This window comes from Crinia signifera, chromosome 2 (genome assembly GCF_055691185.1).
Source record: "Crinia signifera chromosome 2, ASM5569118v1, whole genome shotgun sequence".
NCBI classification, from domain to species: Eukaryota; Metazoa; Chordata; class Amphibia; order Anura; family Myobatrachidae; genus Crinia; species Crinia signifera.
This window is the reverse complement of record NC_139218.1, coordinates 139,145,643-139,161,463: the sequence shown is the minus strand read 5'-3', so window position 1 is coordinate 139,161,463 and position 15,821 is coordinate 139,145,643. Positions and strand designations below refer to the sequence as shown.

Below are 15,821 nucleotides of genomic sequence, written 5' to 3'. Positions count from 1 at the left end.
GGTTTTCATCTGAACAATAAATTGGACTGGACTGATAATTCTGCTGCTTTGTATAGGAAAGGGCAGAGTAGACTTTATCTGTTGAGGAGACTGAGGTCCTTTGGAGTGCAGGGAGCGCTCCTGAAGACCTTCTTTGACTGTGTAGTGGCATCAGCCATATTCTACGGAGTGGTCTGCTGGGGCAGCAGTGTTTCAACAGCCGACAATAAGAGACTTAACAGGCTGGGTTCTGTCCTAGGAATGCCTTTGGATTCTGTATAGATTGTGGGTGAGAGGAGAATGATCAGCAAGATAACATCATTATTGGATAATGCTTCACACCCTCTCAAAAAATATTTTGACGGATCTGTGTAGCACTTTCAGTGATAGGTTGCTTCACCCTCGATGCTCAACGGAGAGGTACCGCAGGTCTTTTCTACCTGCTGCAATCAGAATGTACAACTGTCATGGTCTGTAGAGACCTACATGTTCTTAGATTCTAGATTTATATTGTTTGGACTTCTTATTTTATTTGCTATTTTCACCCTTATCTGTACTTGAACCTTGCTGTAACAATTGTAAATTTCTCCATTGTGAGACGAATAAAGGAATTCTATTCTATTCTAAAACCAGTTACATCTTTTTCTGTTCTGGTTATAAATATACAATTTTCTTCTCCCCTGCCTGTCACAAACCACTTCAAACTACCATCACATCAATTACAACTATCTGAACTTTGTGATCTCAAAAAAACTATCAAGATCTATTACATCACACATTTATCATTTTGAATTTGCCTCTATCTTTGTAAACATAAAACACAAATACAATCTACTGTATGGCAACAATTATCACTATAACAAACGTTACAATCAGACAATATTCAACATTTTCCCTTTATAACATTTTCCCTGAGACAAGGAGGCAGGACAATATGAGAAGCGCTTGAATCAGAGAGAAAAATAAGTATTCTGGCAGAGATATCAAGACACGTCAAGTAACAATTGGCGAAAATCGCTTATCAATTTGTTACTTACCGCGGTTTGACGTTTGTTGGGATCTCTGGTCAGATACTGGTCATTCCTCCGTCCAATTTCTTGGCTTTCCCGGGGTTTCAGCACCATGTAATGTTAGAGGTGTTCCCCCATCCTGAACCTTCTGTGATGGGGTTCTAACAACTGCCTATCCTTAGTCTCCGGGAATTGATCATAAACCTGTGTTCTTTTACTGCTAGCAGGAGAATAATCAAATCGACACACACTCTGGAGTGTCAAAGCGATGTTCTGACGTTTAATAGCTTAAAGCTCACATATATTCATTTCTTATCTATTACATAATGGGTTTCACACATATAATTGCATTCCATAACTATACACAAATCACAACTAATTGGCACACCCCAGCTTGTTCACATCACTACTGATATTTGGTTCCCCCACATCTCCTGGGCGTACAGCCAGAAACACAAATAAACGTTGTGCCAATTATAAAGGATTTACGAGTTTCCTTCAAGGTAATATTCTTTTAAACTAACTAAACTAGATATAATGAGAAAACACAATACATTACATCATGATGCATACAAAATGGCGTATATGAAGCTACACAGAATAACCAGAATCTGCCTCTCTCAGATGAGAAACACAATACATTACATATATGATCCGTACAAAATGGCGTATATGGAGCTACATAGAATAACCAGATACTGCCTTTATCACAGCAGGCTTGTCCAACCTGCGGCCGTCCAGCTGTTGTGAAACTAAAAGTCCCATCCTGCCTTGCCACAGTTCTGCTTTTAGGTAATGCTAAAACTATGGCAAGGCATGCTGGGATCTGTAGTTTCACAACAGCTGGAGGGTCGCAGGTTGGACATGCCTGATCTACAGTATTTGTATAATTCTAAACAGCAGCGCTCTTTGTGCTTTGGCCTTCACTCATTATGGTTTGCATTTGCTAGTGCAGTAGGAGGGGTTACACCACCTTGCTGCATTTGTGATTCAAACACTGTGAAGAGAGTCGCGGTCTGGGATCAAAATCGCAAACTATTGCGGCCATGGTTACCTGCGACTGCATGCTCAGTAAGCCTCCTCTTACTCAGGATGACTGTTGCAGGTCGGCTTGCAAGGCATTTTTAAAATGTTTTTATTTATGGTCTTGTATAGCCTAGCAAATTCCATTGTGAAACACTGATAAAACAAAATAATGGGTAATAACAAACAGTAATAGATGTAGAAAGGCCCTGCTTGCAAGCTTACAATTTCACAACTCTGTCCTTAACCTTGCCACTCCCAGAAAATGGGTCTGACATGCCCCTGCTTTCTGCAACACTGGCTGCCCCTATCCTTCCAAACATCTCTGTCGGTCAGGCAGGCAGAGGCGTCTGCGGGATCCTGCGTATGAGAAGTTTCCTGATAATCTGTAAACCACGTTACTGATCGCACAAGCAATCAGTTATGAATATGAATGTTTTTCTTCTGTACAGTAAAGCAGAGGCATTTAGCCTATTAGCTGTTGTCAGGCAGAAAAAACGGATCTTGCCTGATGACGGGTAATAAACCCAAAACTTTGTATAATACAAAGTGCTAATTATTATTAATAATATTTTTTTATTTATATAGTGCTTTTTCTCCAATAGGACTCAAGGTGTAGGTTTTTTAACAGTATGACCATAGACTGAGTACCACTTTTTTTTTTTTTTTGAGTGCTATAAATGTTATTATTGGTTTCCAGCATAGCCTTTGTGGACTGCGAAGGAAGATGCCAGCTATTTGTACAAAGATGGAAATATATAATGTATGTACAGCAATTTTAGTTTCTTTTTTGGGGGAGTGGGTTAGGCTGTGGCAGGGGTGGTGTACAATTTAAATACTTACTGGGATCTCGAATTTTGTATCCAGTTAGCCTCCAACAATAATACCCCTTTCAGACCGTACAAAAAAAACGGTATTTTGCCGATTTTTAACCGTTTTGAGACTGTAATCTGTGCGGTCTGAAAGGTGCAAAGTGATTTTACCGTTTCCCAAAAAAAAAACGTTTTTTGGAAACGGTAAAAAAGCAGGGTCCTACCCGTTTCAGACCCGTTTTTTTGTTGTTGACAAAACGGATCTGAAACTGGATTCCTACCCCCCCTCCCCCCTGGGCAGCGCATGGAGGGGAATAATCGCGCTGGGGGCAGGGGGTCCCTACAGTGTATGTTATATCAGTGGCGGGGTCCCTGCAGCTACTAGTTCCCATACGCTGCAGGGACCCCGCCACTGATATAACGTACACTGTAGGGACGCGCGCCCCCCCCCCCCCCCCCCCCTGATACACCACCCTGCTGTCAGTGAAGTGGATGCTTACAGCGCAGCCGATGCTGTGATGCCTCCCAAGCCGATTCCCCGCTGCCAGCGGTCAGTGCCAGCGGCGACGCGTCGTGTCCTGCTGTGATGCCTCCCGAGCAGAGTCCCCGCTGCTGCCGCCGCAGGGCGCCCTCCTCCGTCCTCGCTGCCAGCGGCGACCCGTTGTGTCCTGCAGCCGGCGATGCGTTGCGGCCGCCCTCCCGCATGTCCTTGTTGTGCACAGCCCGCAGGGAGCGGTGATAGGAAGCAAGGCTCCTGCTCCTCCCGCACTACTAACCCTCGAAGGATGGGGACATCGGGACTTGTATCAGCAGCATGTAACGGCGGCCGCGGCTCCGGGCATGTGTGCGGCTGGGATGCTGCTATTACAGCAGGCAGCGCACCAGGGCTGCTCATGGGTGACTGGCTACTGCTGGGATGATGATAACAGGGGTGCACAGGGCGGCACAGGTCTGCCCCCTCCGCGGCTACAAAGTCTTGGTGGGGCTCCTCTGTAAAAATTGATTCATTGCCCCCCCCCCCCCATATCAGTTCAAAAAAAATGAAACCATCCTATAAACTGTAAAAGCCACCATCAATTAAAAAAAAAAAAATGTGGCTTGTATAAATTCTCATCTTTGGCCTGGACCTCTTTATCCCTATATGCCTTTAACACAGGACACCACGCGATACCAGCACTTTCCGTCAGCAGCAAATTGTGATGCTTTTGCCCCCAAACTAAAGAGAAATTAATAAGTGTTTTTGCTTTTCCTGTTTCTTTGGAATTACTTGGCAATCAAGCACTTCCAACAAAGACTATTAAAATTGTTTTCATTTGGTTTTCAGATGAACAGAAATCTTATCTTGAACTCGCTATGCGCATGAGGGGTGCTAAATTAGGCACTGTCTGTGAGCAGGAATGCCTCTTTATAATGCGTGTTTGATGCCTATGGGGCAATGAGTATTGATCACATGGGGATGACTGAACGTCTTGTCTCCTGTTATGGCAAGATATTAACAAAGAGCATTTTCTTTGTGTTTTGTCCGAGTCACAAAATCTTGCACTGGTTTTTTTTGTGTGTGGAATAAATAGTTCCGCTTTGGTATTTGATTTGGGTTCTGTAAAACTTAACCCCATAACAATCAGGTCTGTTTAAACATTTTGGTAAAGCACAAACCGAACCAGGCCTCCCGGAATATCGTGCTATATAGTACGTTATCATTTACATGTATATGTGTGGGCTTCAATGTCTGGAAAAAGTGTACAGATCAAGGTCTGTGAGCTACTCGTTTGTAAGTATACATCCGTTTTGAGATATTTAATGGGTGCTTAGAGCAATCACTTTTTGGTCAGTCTTTTCGTAGATCATTTGGGGGGCACAACATTTCACAAAGTAATACTGAATGCCTCCTGGAATTTTTGCCGTGTTGACATTCAATCTGCAGATTGATGCTAATGAATTAAATCAAATATGTCCATTAGTGGCTTGCAGTTAGTGCCTGATTCACATTGGATCGGTCCCTAGCGTATTCGCTCCGGTTTCCTCCCCATAATCTTAAAAATATACTGGTAGGTTAATTGACTCCCCAAAAAAATTAACCCTAGAAAGTCTGTGTGCATGGTAAAGTCAATATAGATTGAATGCTCCACTGGGGCAGGGAATGATGTTCAATTACTCTCTCTGTAATGCCCTGCGGAATAGGTGTGCTATATATAAATAACTGGTAAATAATAAAATTGTTCTGCAGTTCATTCATTGGCCATAAATCACTTGCAGTCTGCCATCCTGAATCCCGGTCTATGAGTTGCTCGCATAAAATATTGGTCATTGCTTTTGTGGTGGTCTCCATTTTTGGTTGATTTGTTTTCACGCTGGTTCTGTAAAAACTGAAAATAAAATAAAGCATTTGCAAAAGATATAGTGTATTCTACGCTGGATTGTAAAATGTATTGCCAATTAAAGCACAGCGAGATTGCATGATCCGTGCTTGCGGTCAACATCCATCCTCTTCACAGTGGGGTGATAAACAGCAATGGCCTTAAAAAGAACTGTTACGTGTTTGACCTGTATGGATAGGCACAGTAACTCTAAGTACCTTTTTTTTCTGTATCTTAAAAAAATAATATATTGCAAATCCAATAGGAGAGGTATAAGCTTGTCTCTGCGTGCAGCCTTCTTCCTCTTGCATGCTAGCTTAATGTGCAACAGGTAAGGTTTTCACTGAAGTTTCATACTGGTGTTGTATAGTGCCAACTTCTATCCCTGGGTCTTGGATGGGACTCTGCTCCCTGGTTTTGTGGAGGTGCTTTCACATCGGTGAAGTGGTTTGTCTCCACAATGGCCACAGATGTTGTCACCCTGATAGTATTTTCAGTGCCCCAAGCTGCTCTGGCTGCACTCAGGAGTCACTGGATGCGTGCCTCTTAGTGTCACAGTAGGTGGTCTCATTACTTGACAAAGACAGGGCAATGGAATTGCTTGGTGCTATTTGCCCAAAATCACATTGCTCAAATTCTACAAGGGCCACTAAATCTGTCCGGCACCACTCTGTTTTATGAATGGGGTCATGAGTGGAAAATCCACCCTATGCAAGTCTGATTGCCAGTCAGCTTCAAATCCATACACAACTCGCTCACCATTGAATGGGTTCCCAAGTGTGGGTAACTCTGACCCTTCAGCAAATCTGTGACAGAGGCTGGCTGATCAAGGTCGGAGCTGATGTCAGACTCTCTCCCTGAAAATGCTTGGGAACGTCTGCATTTTTCTGGACAATCCCAGAAAAAAAGCAGGCTACCACCCACAAACAGCGGCTTCCCGTTGGTGAAGTTGCGAGGGGATTGCAAAAAGATAAGCTCTTAATAAATGAGCCATCATCGCTAGACGTGCTGGTACAGTAAAACCAGCAGACGGCCCACTTTGCTAACGATGATGCGGGAGCGTGCATCATCGCTATTCGGGCATCGTACCTGATGGTGCGACAAGAAACGAATGTACCTTTTATAGAGTTCAGCTTGTATATCTTTGGTATCGTAAGAGCCAAGGAAATCCTTCCATTCTCACAAACTTTGTTTTTTTTTAATCTTGGTTTGATTTTTATTGGTCATTTGCACATGTGCAGGACCCATTCTCCGTGAATGTGTGCTCGGACTTTGGAAACAGGACAGCAGCAGTCTGTCAGTGATTGCAGGGGACGGGGAGGGATTGCTTCCGTATGTGGAGATGGGCAGTGGCTGCCATTGAAATGGAGGGAAACGCGCTCATACATCAGACATTCAGACTGCCTGCCTGGGCGCAAGCTGACATAAGAGCAAAATGTGTATCAGTTGGCATGGCTATGGATAAAGTTATTTGAAGATAAATGGAGCAAATAGCATTTATGTTTAATTCTACATGAGCCCCATTGTCTGCAACATATGCTGGGTAATTCACATATTTAATGTATGCTTTTGGGTGGCTTCAGAAAATGTAACCCTTTAATTTCAAGTTTTTTTTTTTTTTTTTCAAAAGAAGAAAAAATGAATCCTAATTTATTTATAAGGCATCACAAGTGTTTCGCAGTGCCGTACAATGGAACAGTACAGGGAGACCAACTTAACATTACAGTAAATGAATAACAAATTAGAGTACAGGTAAAATGAATGCCACAATTCAATACACCATACAGCTTAAATGTAAGTAGTGAGGATTTGTCCAATGTGCTACTAGGGGCTGGTGGCCACAAGATGGAGATGAGTATGCGAACAAAAATAGTCGCTGAGTGTTTGAGTATGGGAGAGCTGTGAGTGAAATGTGTATAGAAGAGGGCTTTGACAACAGGAGGGAAGAGGGCCCTGCTCTGAAGAGCTTACAATCTAGTAGGAAGGGGAGACAGACAGATTGCATGAGTTGCAAGCGAGTGGGAGGTGGCTTGATGGCAGGATGTAAGCAGGCAGATTGTCAAGGCATGTGGCTGGGGTCGGAGGACCAGCCTCAGAACTAAATTATGCAGGGGAAGGGTATGCTTTGATGAATAGGTGAGTTTTCAGTGCCCGTTTGAAGCTTTGCAAAGTCGGGCAGAGTCTAATGGAGTGAGGGAGTGCGTTACATGGAAGGAGTGCAGCACGGGAAAAGTCCTGAGCTCTGGCGGGGGAAGCAGTGATCAGGGTGGAGGAGAGAAGACAGTTGTCGGCCGACCGTAGAGAGCGGGAGGGTGTATGAATGGAGATGAGGTTAGAGATATATGGAGCAATGGAGTTAGAGATAGCCCTGTATGTGAGTGTTAGGTGTTTGAAGAGGATTCTGTAGTGGAATGGAAGCCAGTGCAGATTTGGTTGAAGGGGAGTGGCAGAAGTGGAGCGGCGTGAGAGAAAGATAAGCCTGGCTGTGGAGTTGAGGACAGATTGGAGAGGAGCCAGTTGGGAGAGCGCGAGGCCGGTGATGAGAACATTGCAGTAGTTGAGCCATGAGATTAGTAGGGGATGTAACCCTAGGTGTGTGTGTGTGGGGGGGGGGGGGGGATGCAGTCATTTGATCTACAGCATGATGGTCAACATGGTTCTAGGTCGAAAGGTCATTAGTTTGACAATGTCTAGGTCAACATGGTGTTTTTCACTGTTTTTTGAGCCTAAATGTGCTGACAGGTGGTATTTCTTGCCCTATGTGCACTTGAAATTGTGTCCATGTTGACTGTGTTGACATTCAGGTGAAAAACCCCATGTTGACCTTTTGACTGTCGACCTAGACATTGTCGAACTAATGACATGTTGAACTAGTGACCTTTCGCCCTAAACCCTGTCAACCTTTTCCCATGTCGACCATCATGCTGTAGACCAAATTATCCCCCGGTGGGGGAAAGATGATGAGTTCAGTTTTGTCCATGCTGAGCTTCAGAGATTGCTCAGACATCCAGGAGGAGATGGCAGAGAGGCAGCTGGAAACCTGAGAGAACCGTGGGGGACAGGTCAAGGGAGGAGAGGTAGATTTGTGTGTTGTCCGCATAGAGGTGGTATTGAAGGCCAAAGGAGTTAATGAGTGCACCCAGGGAAAAGGTGTACAGGGATAACAGAGGGGTCCATGGACGGAACCCTGAAGGACACAGACAGAAAGGATAGAAGGTGGTAAGGTGGAGCCAGAGGCGGACACTGAGAAGGAACGGTTGGTGAGGTAAGAGGTAAACCATTCAGGGAACGTTCCAGAGAGGCCAATGTTTGAGTGTGTGCAGGAGGAGAGGGTACTCCACAGTGTCAAAGGCAGCAGAAAGGTTTAGAAGGACAGTCCATCCTTCATGTTAAATAGCCTGTTTTACACTTCTGCTTTAATATTGTTAAATTGGATTTGATGTTATGCTTGGCCCACGCTAACCTCTATTCCTGTGTCTCTCTCACAGGCCAGCTGCATTGCATCACATTTCCAAGGCAAGAGGAAGATTACTTGAAGCTAACTGTGCGATGCCGCCCATGTCTTTTTATCCTTGGACAGAACTGCAGTGCCCGATGCAGAGTGGTTAATGCTTTCTTAGGTGATCAGCTTCTGCCTATTGGTGAGGAATGTGACCCAGAGACTTGTAAGAGGAGGCGCATTCGTTTTAGGTACGGAAAGCAGACATTGGTAAGCTTGGCATTGCCAGAGCAATATGAGCTTGTTCATCAACTGGCTGCCCATCAAGGCAAATGGGATACCATTCCTGAGGAGGACCTGGAGGTACCGGAGGATGAAGAAGATCCTGCACATAGGTTGGCGGAGTTAGAGGTGACACTGCCTCACCAGTTCCTACAGGTAATGGCATAGGGAAAGTGTGTGCCAATTTTACTTTCTAGAACTCATTCATTCTATGTGTGACAGCTGGGTCAAGGGGAATCTGGCATTCCCTACAGATTAGTGATCTGTATGGAGCTATACGCTGCTGGATGGCTGAGCAGAGTCGTGGAGAAGTAGAACGTGCCCTGCTTACCCATAAGACTGCTTGGTCATAATCTATGGAAAAATTATGCATATGATTTTTTTGGTATGTATAAGTAACAATACAGTAGAATACAAAGAAATGGAATGAATACCTGTGTGCATAGGCCTTTATACTACCGGTAGTTACAGACAGGGTTGATTGCATGCTTGCTGCAGCTGTAGCTTATGTGAAAGCTTTTTTTTTTTCTAAAGCAACGAGACTGGCTGTGCATTGTAGCTGGTTAGGGTGGGGTCATAGGGTCGACATGCATTGGGAAGAGCGACATGTAATTTGGTTTACACAAGCATTAGGTCTACGTGGGCTAGTTTAACATGGGGTTTTTCACTTTTTTTGAAACCCGAATGTCAACACAGTCAACATGGACACTAAAAAATGCCCCTCTGGTGTCTCGCTGCGCTTGACCTAATGACCTGTCGACCTTGGCTCATCCTAATAATATATAATCCAATAGCTCAGTGTGTATGCTCCATATTGTTAATGATGCTCCCTCTAGCGCATCATTTATTACCCCAACCCCCCTATCGCCTGTTCATGCAATTCAATCATTGATTGAGCCAACTACAGCACGTACAGAGTGGAGGGCTGGTTAAGTCACTGACCGATCTCGGTCAATGTGTGTGCACTATATAATGACTCCCGCGGCACTGCCGAGATAGTTAAGACTGGATATCGCCCAGTGTGTACCTCAGCACAAGTTAAATGTTGATGTTTACCTGAGCAGCTCCCTTGCCCTAGCAATGTACAAGGAATTGTGCTTTCTGCTTCCTATTAGTTCAGTTCTACAGTAACTCCTCCTCTTACAGTTATAGTCCCACGGGACTGAACTTATTCCCATAAAAATGTCTGCTAAAACTTGCGGTTTGTATGGAAATAAATATTCGTAGAGAGAGAGCGCAAGTATGGATTTATGGTTTCATCATACTTTAATTTTAGGACTGGGAAAAGCATGTTGTGTGGCCGTTCCGGTTCATAAATCGTACAGGATGCATTGTGATCTTGGCCTGAGAGCTCAGCCTGATTCAAATAAGTTCCTCGTCTGGTATATAGGCGGAGTGTCTCTCTTCACAGATAAAGAGCTAGATATCTAGTCCATTTGTGTGCCTCAGATACACTGCTATCTGTTGGCAGCGAGTGAAACTACGTCTGTATCTCTCACACATGCACAAACACAGAGGCAATCACAAGGTAGCAGACTAGCTTTCGAAGCATTCGCTCCGAGCAGGCTTACTAGTATACAGATATATTGCCTGTGAAAGTGATGCATTATTAATTCTTTGATCTTGCGTTTTGTCTGCCTTGTATTGGAAGTATTCCGTAATCCTAGACCTAGATCTCTGCTCTCAAAGTTAAGAAACATGAGATTTTCAAGCTGTGCACAAAAATTGGGAGAACTAATAAAACCGTGTTGAGACGGAAAATATCACTGAAAGACTTAATTCACCCCTTTTTTCCTCTGGGCACACTATTTTATTCTCCCACCATGGCGTAGTGAATGGTAGGGCATGAAATACCACCCGTTGTCACATGTCCGCTTTACAAAAATAAAAAATAAATGGAAAAACTCATGTCGACCTTTTGACTGCTGACCTAGCCATTGTCGACCGTATGCTTTTGTTGACCTTCCAGCCCTGTCTACCTTAGCCACGTCAACCTATTTTATGTGTCCACTTAAGGCCTGTTGATCCAATGCATGTCGACTTAAATAAGGTCGACCTAATTCCCTTCTGTATTCACCCATGTGAATGTTTAGCTTACCACTTTAATATGTCTGTGTACAAGAGATTATTATTATTATTTATAATAATGGGTACTTGTTTTCTAGCACGGCGCCCATCGCATGCCATACTTAGTGCTGTGTGTGATGCGATATTCATGTTAAATTAACAGGAGTGCTTGTACAATGAAATATCGCATAGCATTGCATGCCAGCAAATGGCATGCAATACGATTTTTAATTGTACAAGCACCCTGATGGGTGCTTACAATGTTAAATGTACCCCTATTGTCAACGCCACCCCCACTATAAACACCAACCAGAAGCATGGCAAGCGCAGCGGTACGCGTCCTCCGACCTTTTCATACCCCCACTATCCACGTCAGTGTGAAGTTGATGTTAGATAGTGTGGCAAGCGCAGCGAGCCACCGAGCCCGAAGCGTGGCGCGCGGACGTGGAATACGAGCCTGAAACGTGGCGAGCCCTGTGAGGGGACAGGTAATCAGTGTCCCCTCGCAGGGCTCACTGCGCTCACCACACTTAACATCAACTCACGCCGACGTGGATAGTGGGGGTATGAAAAGGTCGGAGAACGCGTACCGCCGCCCCTCGCGGGCTTGCTGCGCTCGCCACGCTTCGGGTTGGTGTTGATATTGGGGGTGGCTTTGCCAATGGGGGTGCATTTAACATTGCTTGTAAAATTAAAAATCGCATTGCATGCCGCTATATTGCGATTGTATAAGATGTAATACGATCAAAATCGTGGGCACCTTGCTAGGAAACAAGTACCTAATAATGTGTCACAAGGGTTGTGCAGTGCTTTTACAAAGTAGTTATTTACAGTTTCTTATATAGTGCAGCAGATTCTGTTGCGCTTTACAAATGTTGACAACACTGAAAGAACAAACTGGGTAAAACAGACCGAAATTGAGGTTGGAGGTCCCTGCTGCAAGCTTACAATCTATAACCAATGGGCAAAAAAAAAAACTTGCAGGACAAGACAATCAAGGGCTAGTACATGGTAGAGAAACATTCCTGCATCTGCGGTAATAACAAATAAACAGCATGATGGCAGAAACCAATTGTAGAGAGTGTGGAGTAGAAAGTCTTAAGAGAAGGAAAAGCACATGAGAGTTGAGGGCTGTGCTCATGAGGGTGTACATTCTAAAGGAGGAGCAGACAGTAAGGGGTGACAGATGGCACAGACAAAGTGTGGTACAAAGGGTTAGGATGACATGGTTGGGTTTGAAGTAGTGGCTGTTGAGAGCATGTCTACTGTTATTTTGGGAGGTAGAGCATTCCAGAGATAGGGACTACCACATCTAATATCTTGGAGGTAGGAAGAATCGGCAGGCAGGAGAGGTGGCATACACTAATGGAGCGAAGAGATGGCTGTGAGTATAAAGGGAAATAAGGGTCCTGATTCCGACCTGATTGCACCGCCATGATTTTGCATGGCCGGTGTTCAGTTAAGACACTTCCCCGCTATGTGAAAGCCCACCATGCTAAATGTGATGGCTGTGTATGGCTACAAATAAACATGCAGCCATGTTAATCTGCCCAAAACCCATTGTAACAGGCTCACCATTAAATTATTTGTACACTCGCCACTAGTCTTTGCAGGCACTGCATAGCCCTAAACTTATTTGGTGGCTATAATGAATACAGGCATGTCAGGGCTGAAGATGACATCGCACACCTCCACTAAAATGCTCAGGCACGCCTAGCGTTTTCCTGGACACTCCCAGCGTTTTCCTAGGCACTCCTGCATTTGTCTTAGCCCTTCCACTAAATGGCCGGTTTTCACCCCAGATGCATGCATACTTTTAGTTACCGTGTGCATATAGAAATAGTTGCAGGATTTCATCACTATTACAGCTTTGTGCATGCATACTGCAAACTGTATACATGCACAGTGTGTCGATTAATCGTCCATCGTATGAATTTGCAGCCATGCGATCAGGTCTGAATTAGGCCCATGGTCAGATATGTAAATGGGAGAGGAATGGGTGAGGTCTTTGTAAGTGACTGAGAAGCTTTATTTGGATTCTGAAGCGGAAGGAGGGCCGGTGTTGTGGCTTTAGTGAATTTGGAAAGGAAGAGGAGTCCAGCAGCGTTAAGGATAGATTGGAGTGGGGGAGGTCGTTGGCAGTGAGGCCAGATAGGAAGGGGGTTACAATAGTCCAGTCTGGAGAGGACCAGTCAGTGAATGAGTGCCTTGGGTAGCATCCAGGGTGAGTGAGGCTCTGATCCTGGCAATATTTTTAAAATGGAAATGCCAGGACTAGTAGAGATTTGAAGTAAAGGGGAGGAATCCAGGATATTTCCAAGACCGTGTGCTTAAAGGGCCAGAGAGAGAGTTGTGCCATCAGTAGACAATTAAACTATTGTTAGGGAGGTTACATGGACGTGTGAGATGATCAGCTTGGTCGGAAGCATAAAGTACTGCAGGGCATAGTAATACCATATAAATGAGGTTATCTTCTTTGTGGTCTGTGCCATTACATCCCTTCTGAAGCCTACACTGCAGTATCTGGTTAATGGAATATTTTCTTCACCTTGCAAGTACATGTACCCATCCTGTACATTGGTCCAATACATTATGCAGACTGCAGGCAACAATTTCATGTTCCAGGCTGACTCTTGCTTTATTTAAAAAATCTGTTTGCTTAGGATCATTCATTTGCCTTGATTTTCTATTTTTGTTGGTGTAGTGAGGTTGTCCACCCTTGGACAACATCTTCTGTTTAAGAGAAAACTCCAGTCCGTGGCATTTGCTCAGTCAGCCAGTTTAACCAAGTGAGACTGAGGGATACCCTGTAGAACTCTTTGGTTAGAGATGCATTGATCCTGGCTATTGTGCAAGTTGCTATCATTGGAATAGGCGAACCGTGTCTCTTATCCTGCTGTAGTAATGTTAACATAATGTATTGTCTTACTGCACAAAACATTTACCCAACCTCTATCCTTATACATATAGGACACTGTTCTACCAGTCAATTTGTAATCCTGGTGGCCATGGTTGTATTTCAGCATGCTATATTGATACAGAAAGCTAAAGATGTGACCGCTATTCTGCATCTCTCAATTTAAATGGTCATGCATACAATCAGGGTCCTTTTATGTATTTCTCTGGGTTTTTTGTCAGTTCCCTTCTATCAGCCCTGGCTTCCTTTTTTGTATAAACGGTCCTGAGTCTGACTCATCTGTCCCAGCTCTGGCTCTCATGCAAGCCGCACCCTTCCCCCAGCACAGAAAACTGTTGCTTCCTTTTGGGAAGTTAAGTGGTGCAATCATTCATTACATATGGTGTTTGCAGAGAATTGCGTTACTGCAGACATTCCTGTTGGAATTAACCCCCCCCTCCTCCTCCTTATATAAATGAGTCTTGATAAATGTTAAGCCTCAGTTAAGTTTCTGCACTGGGGGACATAAACCATATTGTATGTATGTGTATATAATAGTAGTGTGTATGTATGTGTATATATATATATATGTGCAATGTAATACTTTAATCATTTTGTGCAGTGTGGTGGCTTTTTTTTTTTTCATTCTTTTTTTGTCATCTTTACCTTTCCCAGTAATGTAACTGTGGTCAATGTGTTCCTATTACGTGAGCAAAGTATTGCTTCCCACTTTTGTAGGCAGCTACAAATTGTTAGAAAAGACTTAATGCAGTATATGAGCAGGCTCAGGAATGTAACAAAACCTGCAAAGGAGTGGAGCTGAATACTATTCATTTGTATTCTGAAGGTCATTGGAATTGAAGCCATGAATCGAGCAGCCCAATTTTGCATTGTAATGATTTATAACTAGACATATAATTTTTTGATTAGTTACCTTTTTGTATTAAATGGTGTCCAGTGTAATCCAGCAGGGTTGTGAATATGCCCTTAAGCCGACCTGTTCTCTCCTAATTAAAGATGGAACCACAACATTTTGGGGTGTATTCAAAGCGGCCGGCGAGGGGGATAAATGGCATGGATCGCTCAAAACAAGCAATCCTCGCCGTTTAACCCCCATGCCGGCCGTTCACCGTATTCAATGTTCCGCGGGAATCTGACGGCGAGGATTCCCCCAAACAGTGAGGCTCACGGCTAATGCAGGTAGCACTCTGCATTTAGCTACGAGTCTCTGTTTTAGCGGCCGCATACGCCGTTTCCCCCTCACTCCAAAAACAGAGCAAGTGTGAAACTGCGTATGCGGAGGGGTCGGTTGAATAAGGACTGTGCGAGCTGTGACAGCAATCAGGCAGCACTGCTCACTGTCACAACTCGGCATTGAATATTGGGTACTTGTGTATTTTGGCGGCGCCCCCGATGGCATACGATGCGACGTGATTTTGACCCCCTATACGATCAAAAATCGTATAAGCACCCTAAAGGGTGCTTTTGAGCACCCTAATGGGTGCTTACAATGTTAAATGCACCGCCACGCCACCCCCCCACTATAAACGTGAACCCGAAGCGTGGCGAGCGGCGGCGGTACGCGTCCTACGACCTTTTCATACCCCCACTATCCACGTCGGCGTGGAGTTGAGAATAGAATAGTGTGGCGAGCGCAGCGAGCCACCGAGCCCGAAGCGTGGCGAGCGGACGCGGATACCTTCACAGGTAAACGCGTCCCTTCGCGGGCTTCACAGGTATCCGCATCCCCTCGCGGGGCTCGCTGCGCTCGCCACGCTTCGGGCTTGGTGGCTCGCTGCGCTCGCCACACTATTCTATTCTCAACTCCACGCCGACGTGGATAGTGGGGGTATGAAAAGGTCATAGGACGCGTACCGCCGCCCCTCGCGGGCTCGTTGCGCTCGCCACGCTTCGGGTTCACGTTTATAGTGGGGTTGTGGCATGGGGGTGCATTTA

At 44.7% G+C, this 15,821-nt stretch overlaps 1 protein-coding gene across 1 annotated transcript in view; it reads left to right on the top strand.

The window, feature by feature from the left end:
- The window catches only part of DSTYK (dual serine/threonine and tyrosine protein kinase), a 79,034-nt gene that overhangs the window by 29,545 nt on the left and 33,668 nt on the right, over nt 1-15,821 (top strand). Inside the window, exon 2 of the mRNA XM_083172990.1 lies at nt 8,670-9,058. Within this exon, the coding sequence (XP_083029116.1) occupies nt 8,670-9,058 (389 nt within the window). The remainder of the gene's footprint in view (nt 1-8,669; nt 9,059-15,821) is intronic.